A 14265-nucleotide genomic window follows, 5' to 3' on the forward strand; every position below is an offset into this window, starting at 1 on the left:
CATGTCCAGAGTAGAGTGACCTGGTCTGAAACCAAATTGATGATCAGAGATCAAGCCATTGGAGAAGAGGAAAGATTTCATATCTGAAGCAATGATGGATTCCATGACTTTGCTGATAATTGGGAGCAGGCTGATTGGTCTGTAGTTGCAAGGATCTGTTTTTGCACCTTTTTTGTGAAGCTTTCTTCTTTGTGAAGCTTTGTGGGCAGGGAAGCTTTCTTCCAAAAGTTAGCTATTTCCGTGATGGTAACATCCGACGATTGTCTTACGGTCTCCTTCAGATCGAGATGGTGATGTAGGAAGAATCCAAGAGCCATACGCAATGATGGCAACTTGCTGCCACTTAATTCAGTCACAGAGTCGCCAAGGAGATACAACTTGGTTTGAGATCTTGTTGCTTTTTCCACAGATGACATTTTCAATCAGATATGAATCTGAAAGAAGTAGAACATAGCATTAAGAAATTAAGAATCAAGAAAATTCAAACAGTTCTATTAATAACTGAGCAGTGAGCACAATGCCTCAAGCAATTACACAAACATACTGCTGCAACAGTGTTGCAGCTGTTGCTTAGTCAGCATAGTCAGTCCATTGAGTCCAAACAGTAAACAAGTCTGAACATGTCTGGAATATAAATTCATGGAAAATTTACATTATCAATTTATCAGCAAAACAATGGGATTCGGATGATTGGTTGGATAATAGATATGAACCAGTTGAACCACAATGATTATGCTTCTATAATCTGTGATAATATTATACCATGTTTATACACCCATTGTGTCTGTGATTCTCTGCAAAGCCTGTGATAACTTCGTTTTTATTTTCAAATAGTGTTCTGTGATACACCTATGTACAGTGTTTACTTTTAGTTACTATGGTGATAAGCGTTCGCAGGTCAGCGCTACATCTCATTTTAGCATTTATTGTCTAGCAGACTCTAGCTCAACGAACATTTTACTCTTTTATTATAACAGATATTGTGTATGTACAATGTACATATTACTACTGTAATTATTTATTTAATGGAGCACAGAGTTTTATAACTTAAAGGTTTTATCTGTGTTCCCAGAAATTAATTTTACCACAATGATTGCATGTTGTGTGTATGATGATAGGAGAAAGTGTCAATTTACTTTAGTAGTTAAAATTGGGTTCTTAATTTATCAACAGAATTAATCTATTATCAGTAGTATGCGAAATAAAAGGGTGGCCGCAGCTTTGGGGGTATCAGAAACTTTACCATCATTGAGCTACCCCTAAATATTGCTCAATTGTGCTCATATTTTGCCTGAATTGTTATTCCATATATAGGAACAAATTGAGAGGGTAAGAATATCATATTTCAAAAGTTCAAAAATAAGCTCCACCCTAACTGGTACACCGTATCCCTGCGTGTCGTAAGAGGCGACTCAAAGGGGTGGCGTCAGGAAGGGCATCCGGCCATAAAACATTACCTCAAAAAGGGAACCATGACAATTACCAATGGGCAGTGAACAGCCCGAAGTACCCTGTGGGGGTCCTCACCCCCTCTCGTCAAAAATCAAGGTGGGGAACCGATCGAAGCAAGGATGGAAATCACTCCATTTATGACGACGAAAGGTCTGATGCCCCACATGGAGATCGGTTTCTGAGGTTTGGGACATGGAATGTAGGGACAATGACAGCGAGATCAGGAGAAGTGGTGGAAGTATTGGTCAGAAGAAGAGTGGACATATGTTGTGTGCAGGAGACGAGATGGAAGGGAAGTGGTGTGAGAATGGTGAAGGGTAGGCAGGGCAGAAATACAAGTTTGTGTGGCAAGGGTGCCCGGAAGGCGTGCATGGCGTTGGTGTCCTGTTTTCTGAGGAGTTTGTAGACCGTGTGATGAGTGTGACTGGAGTGAGTGGAAGGTTGATGATGGTGAAAATGATGATTGGAAAGCTCTTGGTGAACGTCATCTCGGGATATGCTCCGCATGTCGGTCGGAGCGATGAAGATAAGGACAAGTTATGGTGTGCTATAGAGAAGTTGATGGAAAACGTGAAAGATGAGGAAGTTGTTGTGGTAGGAGGAGACCGAAATGGACATGTGGGAAGGAGTATAGACGGTTTTGAGGGAGTTCATGTGGGTTACGGATATGGTGTGAGGAATGGAGAAGGTGAAAGGGTTTTGTCGTTTGCTGATGGAGCTGATTTGTTGATTTGTAATACTCCGTTCCAGAAAGAGGATAATAAGCTTGTTACATACTCGTCAGGTAGGACGACGACAACCATTGACAACCTGATGGTGCGTAGGCGAGATAGGGGGCACCTCCGGGACTCAAAGGTGATCCCGGGGGAGGAGGCTGTTTCACAGCACCACTTGGTTGTCTGTGACATAAGGTTGAAAGGTGCGAAGAGACCTCGGCGGGTGAAGTACCAACCGAGAATGAAGGTGTGGAGGTTGAAAGAGGTGACAGTGAGGGAGGCATTGAAAGAGAGGCTGAGTATGGTGGAGGATGATGTGGTTGAGCTTGAAAGTGGTTGGATGTCAATGAAAGATAGTCTGATGGGAGCAGTTCGTGAGGTATGTGGATGGACATAAGGACCGCCGAGGCACTCGGAAACATGGTGGTGGGATGACGAAGTTGGAAAGAGGATTGACGAGAAGAGGAAGAGGTTCAAGGAGTGGCAGAAGGCGAAGAGTACGGGGGCAGAAAAAGCAGAGCATGAAAGTTATAAGGCAGCCAAGAAGGCTGCAAAGAAAGAGGGAGCAAAGGCGCAGGAGGCATATAGGAAAATGTTCGAAGAACGCTTGAATTCGGATGAGGGTCAGGGAGCGGTATTCAGGATTGCAAAGCAGATAACGAAAGAGAGGTGTGATGTGATGGGGGTGAGTTGCTTGAAGGATGAAGTGGGACAAATCGTTGTGGACCCAGATGAAATTAAAGGAAGATGGAAGAGATATATGGAAATGCTGTTGAATGCAGAGAATGAATGGGATGGCAACATAGAGAGTAACCCAGTTTTCGGACCGACACGGAAGATAACTGAGAAGGAAGTTGAGGAAGCGACAAAAGCGATGAAGAGCAGAAAAGCAGGAGGGCTGACGGGAGTTGTGGGAGATATGTTGAAGGCACGGGAAGTTGGGGTGTGAAGAGAATGGCAGAGATCTGTAATCTGGTGGTGAAAGAAGGCCGCATTCCAGTGCATTGAGAACTGAGTACCCTCGTCCCTCTATACAAGGGGAAAGGTGACCCTCTGGACTGTGGCTCGTATCGAGCGATAAAGTTATTGGAGCATGGAATGAAGGTTTTGGAACGGGTGTTGGATAGGAGGATATGGAAGAAAGTGAAGATCGACGAAATGCAGTTTGGATTTATGCCAGGAAGAGGAACGACAGACGTGCTTTTTATTGTAATGCAGTTGCAGGAGAAGTACATGGAGAAGAGGAAGAAGTTGTTTCTTGGGTTTGTTGATCTGGAGAAAGCATTCGATAGGATTCCACGCGAAGTAGTGTCATGGACATTGAGCAAGTTAGGAGTTGAGGAATGGTTGATCAGAGTAGTGATGGCAATGTACGAGAGAGCGCGCACAGGTGGAAGGACGAAGGACGAGAACAGTGGTGAGTTTGAGGTGAAGGTGGGAGTGCATCAGGGGTCGGTACTAAGTCCACTACTATTTGTAGCTGTGATGGAGGTGCTGGCTCGGAACGTAAAGGAGGGTTTCCCGTAGGAGTTGTTGTATGCAGATGATCTAGTGTTGATTGTGGAGAGTATGGATGGACTGAAGGAGAAGATGAACAAGTGGAAGGAATGTATGGAGGCAAAAGGTGTGAAGGTGAATATCGGAAAGACGAAGGTGATGGCAAGTGGTAAAGCATGTGGTGAGGTGGAAAGAACTAGGAAGTGGCTGTGTGCTGTGAGCTGTGTGCAGGAAGGGTGACGGAGTGAACTCCATTCTTTGTACAATTTGCGCTGAGTGGGTTCAGCAAAAATGTAGTGGTCTGAGAGGGTCATTAACCAGTGTGGCAGCTACATTCACTTTGTAAGGTGTGCACAGAGGGAGCTGCAGATGGAGGAAATGTTGAGTTGGATCTTGGAGACGGCATGAAGCTGGAAGGTGTGAAAACATTTTGCTACCTAGGAGACATGCGGAATGGAGAAGGTGGATCAGACTCGGCAACGGTTGCTGGAGTGAGATGTGAATGGAAGAAGCTTTGGGAACTGAGTGGCGTGCTGACGAGGAGGGGAGTGTCGTTGACCTGAAGGAAAAGGTGTAAGCTGCATGTGTTGTGTGAGAAGTGTTATTATTTATGGGAGCGAGACATGAGTAATGAACGAAGGCTGGAAAGGGTGGAAATGTGAATGGCTCGGTGGATGTGTGGAGTATCGTTGAGAGGGAGGAAGACAAATGATGAATTGCGAAAGATGATGGGAATAGAGCCTGTGATGGATGCTGTGAAGAGAAACAGGTTGAGATGGTTTGGTCATGTGTTGAGGAAGGATGAAAGTGGCTGGTTGAGAAGAGTGATGGAGATGAATGTCGAAGGAAGTGGAGGACGTGGAAGCAGGGAAAATGGCCTTAAAATGCCTGTTGTTGTTGTTGTTGTTGTTGTTGTTGTTGTTGTTGTTGTAGTCAGACTCCATTTGGTATGTTCTCGATCAGACAGACTCCATTGTTGTATCAGTTGTATTCTTTTTTAAATTTATTATCGTGTTCAAAGTATTTGATTTGGCTGGTAAACAAAATGTGTGTTTATAAACCAGACTGGGTGGTGTCATGGTTTGAGCATTTCCCCTGAGTCTGGGAGGTCAGTGAGTTGTTCATACCACAGCTGGGTCATACCAAAGATTTTTTAAAATGGCACATACTGCTTCCTTGTGTGACACTCAGCCTTTAAAAAGGACAGAGCACAGATAAACGACTGTAACCTGACAATACCTATGTCGAAGTTCGTTCTTGGGGAACATTTATTATTATTATGGTTATTATTCGTGTCATTATTACCCCACACACGTGAAGAGATAACCCTATTATATGCTGATAACCCCATAATATGTGTACCTACCAAATCACTGGTAGGTACACATATTATGAAGGTACACAACCCTACCAAGTCACTTTTTACAAAATAAAATCATTTTCGTTTCTCTTTTTTTTTGACCTTTTAATGCCTTTATGTAACAATAATAAATAAGAAAGAGCAATCGGAGATTGCAAACCCTCGCCAGGATGTATTTTCAGTGTTTTTTAAGGCTTTTGTGTTAAAACAAATATGGCGGCCGAACCACGTGGCAGATGACATCATTATTTTTTTCGAAACTAATGTTTTTCTTGATTATGTTCAAGAAATGTCATCTTGATTGGATGAGGTTTTGTAGTTGTCGAATTATGACGTCATAATGGAGGCACCTTTGACATCATCATTAACATATTTTATTCTCCATGGAGAGTTCTTTACAATGAGTCATGTATCAATTTTTTCTATTCAGCGCTTTCCGAGATATAGAGGTGCAAAGTTTTTCGATTTTTCCAAGATGGCGGCCGAACCACATGACCTATGACATCATAATTACCATTAAAAAATTATACAGATGGAGTTGCACCTATGGTGAAAATTTCCTGTCAATCGGACCAACGACGTGGCGCAGGCCTTCATTGGCACTTGGATTGCCCGTTTCGGCGCGCCCTCGGACATCTCCTCCGACAGAGGCCCGCAATTCACCTCCGAGCTTTGGGGCGTGGTCGCCCAGGCCTTGGGGGTCAAGCTTCACCGCACCACGGCCTGCCACCCCCAAGCCAACGGCTTGTGCGAGCGGTTCCACCGCTCGATGAAGGCCGCTCTCAGAGCCAGCCTCCAGGACGACGGTTGGGCCGACAGGCTCCCGTGGGTCCTATTGGGCCTCTGAACGGCCCCTAAATAGGACCTCCAGGCTTCCACCGCCGAGCTGGTCTATGGCCAGCCACGGCGTGTGCCGGGCGTATTCATCCCTGACGCCACCGGCCCCTGGTCCGCGGCTCGCCAACGCTCGGACCTCCAGGAGGCCGCCAGGAGATTTGCCTCCGTGCACACATCCCACCTCGGCTGCCCCCAACCCCACGTCCCCCCAGCACTTCGCACTGCGGAGTACGTTTTTATCCGGCACGACGCACACCGGGGACCGCTCCGGCCGCCGTACGATGGACCTTTCCGGGTCCTGCAGAGGGACGACAAGTCATTCATCATCGACATCGGCGGCAAGCCGGACCGCATCTCCGTGGACTGCCTCAAGCCGGCCCATTTGGACCTCGACCAACCTCCACGGTTGGCCCCTCCTCCACGGCGGGGCCGTCCCCCGTCAACCAAGCCCCCCGCCCGACCATCCACCGCCACGCCGCTTACCACCCCCACACGAATCACCAGGGGTCGTTTCGGCCGGGTCATCAGGACCCCCCTCAAACTGACTCTCCCGGTGCAGATTAATTCTGGGGGGGCGCATGTAGCGGTTACCAGAAGCATGACACAATTAACGTGCACCGGCCGATGACGCAACCGGCGAGCGGTTACGTGTTCGGACTCACCCGGGTGTGTCCAGACTTGCCCTTCTCGGGCGAACACTTGCCCTGCATACCACGCCCCGTCGGGAGGCGTGACTTCCCTATTTTGCATACCACGCCCCGCCTGAGAGGCGTGGCTTTTGTGTGTTCAGTTTGCGATATAAATTGCCGCCCGTTCGAGGGGCGGATTCAGTGTGCTTTTGAGTTCTTTGGTTTTGAGCTAAATAAATAGCTTGGTGAAACTTTGTTCCTGTGTCGTCCATTTTGTCTGGCTTTATCGTGCGAGCACAGCTCCCACAATAACATAAAATAGAGAAATAAAATAAGAATTTTTTATGTGCAGTTGTAAATTTCTAATCTTGTCCTTTATAATTGTTCCAATCGTTGAATGTTTAAGATCTAACGAACGAACGACCAATTTGGGAGGGAGTTTCACCTTTCCCAGATCGTTTTATATATAACCAGTTTTGTCTCTGATGTTAAGGTTCTCCGTTTCTTCATTGAAAGAATATCACTGCAACGTTTATCAGCCATGAGTATGGTTCATTGAATGAATGATCGTTTTAAGGGCATTTTCCCCGCTAGAGCAGGGGTTAGCCTTGCGGGCCCCATGACAATCATGGTTCCCTGTTTGAGGCAATGTTTTTATGGCCGGACGCCCTTCCTGGCGCCAACCCTTAGTCGCCTCTTACTATGCGCAGGGATACGGTGTACCTATTCTAAACCGGGGTACACACCGGGATCATTCATCCCAGCAAGCTGGTACTCAATTTGCCGACCTCGGAAGGATGACAGGCTGAGTCAACCCCCCTGGTGTTAATTTAGCGATCGACCGGGATTCGAACCCAGGATCCTAGGATCCCAAGCCGGCACCCTAACCGCTAAGCCAACACCAGTTTCATTGTCACAGTAAAATAAATGGCACTGAATGCAGCTGCGTTCAGCAACTCAATTTATCACGTGGTCCAGAGGGATACTGTAGACCACGTGATGCTCAAACTCTTTACATCTCGTCGGAGAAAGTCTCGCTCCGCCCAAGCAATGAGTCCAGAGTTGCTCCGCCCACAATCGGTTCATATGTACGAGCGAACATTCATATCTCGGACATTCAAAAAAAAAAAACCTTATGGAAGTTGGCTCCTAAGTCCGGGTGTTCACAAGTCGGGATTCCCTGTATAGCATGAAAGGGCGGGACATGTGAGAGGGACAATATTGTGGTGTAGAAGAGGCCGCCAATATGGCTGTGTCCATTGCTGATTGACGCTGCATCCTATCTTGATCAATAAAACCTCCATCTCCTTAACTGTGACTCAACGTCATCTTATTACAGTGTATAAGGGTGGTGTAGAAGATTGCTTCAGTCGCACTAAACTTCTTGGTTATTTTTTTTCACGATCTTTAAAATCATTATTTTATTAAAATTGAAGTATACTCTTGAACACTGCGTGGGGGTATCATGTTCTATGGGCTCTCCAGTTGTTATTTGCACAGAGACCAGGACCTCTTAGTTTGATTCTGCACATCCTGTAATTTACCTCTATGAATACACTCGTAATGCTGAATGATGTTCCGCATATTGTAACTGGAGAAGTGTGAAAAAAAGCTTTGTGTGGTCAACCCGGTGGTCAATTTTAACAAGCATTAGGTTGATTGAAATGATCTTTGTGCAACCCTTTCATTCATCTTTCAGAAGGGATGCACACCCCTACACCTTGCAGCATTACACGGGCACGCTGAAGTGGTACGGAAGCTGTGCCTTGCTGGAGCAAATGTTGACGCACTCACTAACGTGAGTATGCACGTTGCTTGGGTCGCACCGATCACACTTGCAGACACAAACAGTAATGTCCCACTATATACTGTGTATGTGATTTGAAACGATTATATAATCTGCTGTTGAAGATGATCGAGGAATCACAATGCAAGCTTGTGCTGCAGGTGTGTATTCTGTAAACTCTTCCAAAAAAAACAATCTTGACAATGGTGCTGTGGTTTTATGGCAAACATAGTTATGCTTCTCCACTTGACCAAACGGACTGAGCAGCAAAATTGCGTGGTATCCACACTACCGGGAAATAACTGTGATACAGACATTACATTGTCTTTGTATGAACTTAATTAGCAGACAAAAAAATAAAAAAAATAAAAAATAAATGAATTCCCCTGCTTATACGTACACTACCGGTCAAAAGTTTTAGAACACTTCCATTTTTCCAGTTTTTATTGAAATTTACGCAGTTTAATGTTTCAATGTACTCTGAAATTAAGCAAAGAACAAAGAAACAATTGGAGATAAAAAAAAAGAAATCATAGAATCATTTTGTTTCACAAAATTTGATTTTAATTTTTGTCTCGGCAAAGTCGCCACCTTTTGCAGATGCAACCGCCGAACACACTCGTGGCATTCTTTCCACAATGGAAATCAAATATTGTTCGGGAAGTTCTTCCCAACACTGTTGCAGAAGTTGAATACACTGTTGCTGTTGCTTCTGTTGATAAACACTGTTGCAACAGTGAAAACCCTGTTGCTACCCATGTTGCATGATTTGAAGTCTACCATCTTGTTCTTTTCCTTGAAGGTAGTTTTGACATAGCCTGGAGGTGTGTTTAGGGTCATTATCTTGCTGTAGGATGAACCCCTGACCAACTAGGCGTATACCAGAGGGTATTGCATGGCGCTGCACAATGCTGTGGTCGCCCTTTTGGTTCAGGGTGCGAGTCACTCTGTGCAAGTCGCCGACTCTGGATCCAGGAAAGAGCCCCAGACCATCACGCTTCCTCCATGTTTGACAGTTGGTGTCACACACTGAGGAACCATCCTTTCGCCTACTTGATGGCGTACAAAAACCCTGCGTGATGAACCAAAGATTTCAAATTTTGATTCATCGGTCCATAAGACCTTCTAGTCTTCAGTAGTCCACTGGCGGTGCTTCATGGCCCAGGCAAGCCTCTTTTTCTTATTTTTCCATCTTAACAATGGCTTTCTTACTGCCACTCGACCTGTCAAACCTGCAGCTTGAAGTCTTCTCTTCACAGTTGAAACTGAGACTTGCTTACTTCGACCAGTGTTAAGCTGTGCTTGAAGCTGTTGTCCTGTGAGCCGCCTATCACGCAAGCTGTTGACTCTCAGAAACTTGTCTTCTGATTCTGTTGTGGATTTGGGTCTGCCAGACTTCTTCCTGTCAGAGTTTCCTCCAGTTTCCAATATACTACTTCCTGCAGTGCAATATTGTCCAAATAATGCTTCAGAGGGTGTAATAACAGTCTGTTCCAATACTGCTTTTATACAGACAGGGGGTTTGTAATCAAGTAATCAGCAGAGGTTGGGACACCTGTAGGAATAGTTTGCATCAACTTTCAAGGCTTAATTTACTTACATTGCTGCAGAGCAGCTGTAAGTTGTTAACCCATTACTTGTTCCCTGAAGAAGGCCTTTTTTTACAATATAACTGTGCAATTTACACTATTTTCCCGTTTTTCCCAACCTAAACTTTTTTTTAACCTCGAGCAGTTTACTGCTTACCTTTGTACCCATTTCAGGTTATTCACTGGACTTGAATTGCTTAAATTTCAATTAAAACTGGAAAATTGAGGTGTTCTAAAACTTTTGACCGGTCGTGTATACGTGATGTATTCTGATATCAATGCAATCGTGTTAGGATTAGTGCTGTTTGTCGCAAGCTCACCCGGCAGCCTGGCCTGTCACGTGGCTATTCCATACATCAGCCTCACTCCTGGCACATTGTGGTATGTGAAGGATGTGCCAACACTGTGGCTACCGTGCAACGTGCTCGTGGTTACTCGGTTTCATATCCACAAGGAGCAAGCTGCAGCCTCAAATGAAGCTTAAAACGGCACTCGGTGGAGCACATTCCTCCGCCAGGCTGAATAGTTTGTTTTGTATCCCATTGATAGGCCGGATCTGGATTCAGACCTGAACCAAACTCGAATCGGCTTGTTCTTGTCACCAAACCAATTCATCCATCTAGTTTTATCATAAATCGTCCACACCTTTGTGACATGTCATGCTATATATTGTTTTGGCCTTTTCTCTCAATGGTGACAAATCACTTGGAAATTTAAAATAATTCTCGTGTCTGGTGCGGATTCAGATCTTCACCAAACCTTCTTCAAAAAATTTCAGATCTTCTTCAAAGATTCAGATCTTCAAAAAAATTTGCTGGACAACATTCACACACCCAGGAGTCTGGAAAGTTCATCACTAGTATGATGGTCCAAATGGCCTTCACATGTGCCTTGATTACCTTGCACAGTTCTTTGTAGGTTGCATCATGTCTCCAAAGGTCACTTGTCCAGACACACAATGTGTAGAGTGGAATTTTCAGAGGCAGCTTCTTCACACCATAACCTAAGCCCTGTTAAGTGCCGAGCACACTTGTCCCATTACAAACACAGCTTCACCATTAATATGTAGATACTTAACAAATTTATCTTTATTAAATGTCGACTGTTCTTGCCAGGTTGGAGACTCGCCTGAGCAGCTCGCCCTGACAGAACAACAACACGAGGTCGTCCAAGTGCTGAGCAGGTTGCGCAAGGTAACTCTTTTCCCACGCCTTTAGCTCATCCATCTTAGCCAGGACTCTTGAATTGGTTTTATTTATTTATTTTTCACTTTACAAGTTGTAAAGTTTTATCCGAACAAGCACCTTTTGTTGGTTGATCCATTAAACCCCTGTATTTCATTTAGCGATGCTTTTTTGTTCAATGTTCAAACAGATATAGTTCAAAATACTAACTTTTTCACTTCCTTACATTCAAATGAGCAATTGATCGAATGTCCGTCGAGTTTTCCATGGAGGTTTCCCCGAGCTGCGTGTTCCTTGTTTGAGAAGGTCGTGTGGGCTCTGGAATCTCGCCGTGCCAACCGTGCCAATAGGGCATGAATTTGGGCATCAGTGTTTGGCACAATGGCGGTGAGCGTTTGAAAGATTCTACATTCTTTCCTGAGCTGGCATCTCTACGCTTACCCAGCTCAGAATGCTCTCCTGGCATTTAATTGCACAGAGAAAAGCCTCGGTGGGGCCTGCTTTGGACTCGAACCCTTCGTTCTCTCCTCAGGCTTGAAAGCCGCTGTCAGCACTTCCCTTTCCATGAAATTTATGCCGATGACGGCAATTGCTGCAAAGCCACTTCGTTTAAATGTTTGTGATTGGCTGTTGGTTTTTATTTTTGGAGTACGGCTTTTTTCTTTTTTTCCATCAATATGGATTCTTGTTGGACAGGGAAATTTGGAAAAGGATAATTTGTTTTGAAAAGTGTTCATGCTGCCAAGTGTCGATATTCGGCAATTTAAACAGTGCATCCACAGTTTTGTAGTTGTTGTGCAATTGGGCTAATAAGGCTGTTTTTTTAATATTTACTGAAGGTGGAGTGTAAAGAAATAATTACAGGTGTTGAGGTTCATGGAAGAACAGAACAACAGAGGGGAAAGATAAACAGACAAAGTGGAGTCAAAGAGGAAACAGGTGTAAAATATCAGATGGATCCACCAGAGCATGTAAGGAGAGTAGCTGCATGTGAAAAGGTGCGCACTGTGCAGAGTCTCTGGGTGTAGAAAAGGGTGCTGTGATGGCCTCGAGGTACGTGCACTCACCTGTCGCCTGTCTCGCCTTCGTTTGAATCCCAACCCAGGTATAACCTGTCATCCCGGGGTTTCACAGGTGGGGTGATTCATCAATGTGTGTGCCGTCCCTCTGATGGACATTAAACTGGGCCTTCTTCTGGGGCGGCCTTCTGTCTGTCTGTCTTGGTGAATGTTAAAGATCCCATTGTTGTCCCCCGTCGCACAGCGGAGTGAAAGGGGGACTATGGCTTTCCCCTCCGTCTGTGTGTCCGTCCGTCCGTGCGTGTGTGCGTGCGTGCATAAGCGAAGGACCGCATTCGAATTTGGTGTGTGGGTGCAACCCCCGTCAAAATCCAAGATGGCCGCCGCCATGTATGTCTGACCCTTGTGAGCGAAATATCATATCATATCATAGCATGTTTTCTGCGTGTTTCACTTTGTCAACTCACATCACTTCCCCGACGGGGGACCTAGGCGTAACGCTTGTTTCCTTTGTGAAGAGTAGGCGAGCTATCGCCGGCACCTTGAACAAATTCCAAATTCCCATCCAAATGCTGCTTGGAAGGCAATGGCAAACCACCCAGTCGAACTCTTGCTCAGGAAGCTGTTTTTTGGGGGATCGATGCTCTGTGAAGAGTATGGTGCATCAGTGAGAGATAGTGGACTCATAATAAATGCAGAATGGTCTTTTTAATATATTTTGGTTTCTCGACCATCCCCTTCTTTCCTCACTGTCATGTCCGTAGGATGGTCAGCGGACACATTTTGCAGCACAGCTTCGGCCCAGCAATGCACCTTTGTCTCGTGTAAAGCTCAAGATTCTCGGCTTCTCAGGAAGTGGGAAGAGTGCTCTGGTTGAGTCGCTCAAGTGTGGCCTCTTGCGTGGGTTGTTCTTCCGCCCACGACTGTGTCGCCCACGACTGCTCTCATTGGCACAACCCACATCATCATCTCCTACCCGTTGTGGTAACGCTAATGCTGGAAACAATGCTCGTAAGTTGTATTCGTTCCATCTCCCACAGCTGTGAGGGAAATGTCAACCCTGATTAACAGTTGCTGCATGCAAACCGATAAACAGTTTCAAAACAACACTTCACAATGTACCATCAATGAATACTTTAAATAACTCGCACCTTGTCTCTTCTGTTTGCTTGTCTCATTAGCCTGTCCTATTTCTTGAATGCACTTCCTCTTCCGCTCTCTTCCAATAACATTAATCTGTATAGAAATATGCTTGTCCTGTCTATCTGTCTGAACTTGGGAATTGGGGGGAGTGCAGGACTTGGGGTTGGTGGGGAGAGGTGGTTGAGGACTTGGAGTTGGGTGAGGGGGAGTTAGTGCACTTGAAGTTACATTTTACATTACGTGGAATTTCCATGGGTACCTGATAGTTTATGCCTCCGCTGGCGAAGTTGCCACAGGCGTTGTGATTTTGTTTAATATTATTTTCTTTTTTGAAATCCCCTGTTTCTCTTTTCCATCACAACTCTGTCCTTTTTGCTATCATCTTGCCATGCGTTCAAATATTTCTTTATTTTGGGGTGTGTGAGGTGGAGGGCAGAGAGTTGTGGAAAAAATAGTGGCAGATTGCTAAATCATTGAATGTCCAACAGGATGGTGCAGAGGTATCACACGTACCTTTGAGCTGTCTCATGTGTATTTGATTCATCGACCTGACTATAAACCATCAATGTTTCACAGAAAGGGAGTTGCGTCACCGAATGTACAATCCCTTGGATTGGCCTGGACTTGAGGACCCATCTGCTCACATTAGCTGGTGGATGCTGAAGATCTCACTGTGTCCTTCAACAAAGAGTAGACGACTGATTGGTGCCACCTTAAATTCCAAATTCGCAAATTCCTGCTCAAGTCTGAGCTGCCAATCCCATACTATGGGACAGTGTAGCAGATGAAGAAGAAGCATATTTATTGAACAGAAGACTGGGTAATCATCTGCAGCTGATCATGTGTATTGAATGCTTTATTTTATCTATAGGCGGGCACTTTCAAATACCCTCGCTCGATTTCCTCTACTTGTCGCCCGATTTCCGATAACTGGCAAGTTTTATTTTTTATTTTTTTATTTTTTTGTATACAAGATCGAGGCTCGTGTAAGAGCGAACATTAATCACAAAAAACATAAATGGACACATAAAACATATAATAAAGGGAGCGGGA

At 45.0% G+C, this 14265-nt stretch overlaps 1 protein-coding gene across 6 annotated transcripts in view; it reads left to right on the forward strand.

Moving 5' to 3' along the window:
- The window catches only part of LOC137412398 (death-associated protein kinase 1-like), a 290813-nt gene that overhangs the window by 241459 nt on the left and 35089 nt on the right, over positions 1-14265 (forward strand). For all 6 annotated transcript variants that reach the window (XR_013622362.1, XM_078771644.1, XM_078771646.1 and 3 more), the window contains 3 exons: positions 8191-8289; positions 10982-11059; positions 12834-13080. Coding sequence is in view for 5 of the 6 variants with exons in the window: in XM_078771644.1 (XP_078627770.1) it covers positions 8191-8289; positions 10982-11059; positions 12834-13080 (424 nt within the window). In the remaining variant the exon portion in view is untranslated. The remainder of the gene's footprint in view (positions 1-8190; positions 8290-10981; positions 11060-12833; positions 13081-14265) is intronic.

This window comes from Myxine glutinosa, chromosome 2 (genome assembly GCF_964187855.1).
Source record: "Myxine glutinosa chromosome 2, kmMyxGlut1.1, whole genome shotgun sequence".
Classification (NCBI taxonomy): domain Eukaryota; kingdom Metazoa; phylum Chordata; class Myxini; order Myxiniformes; family Myxinidae; genus Myxine; species Myxine glutinosa.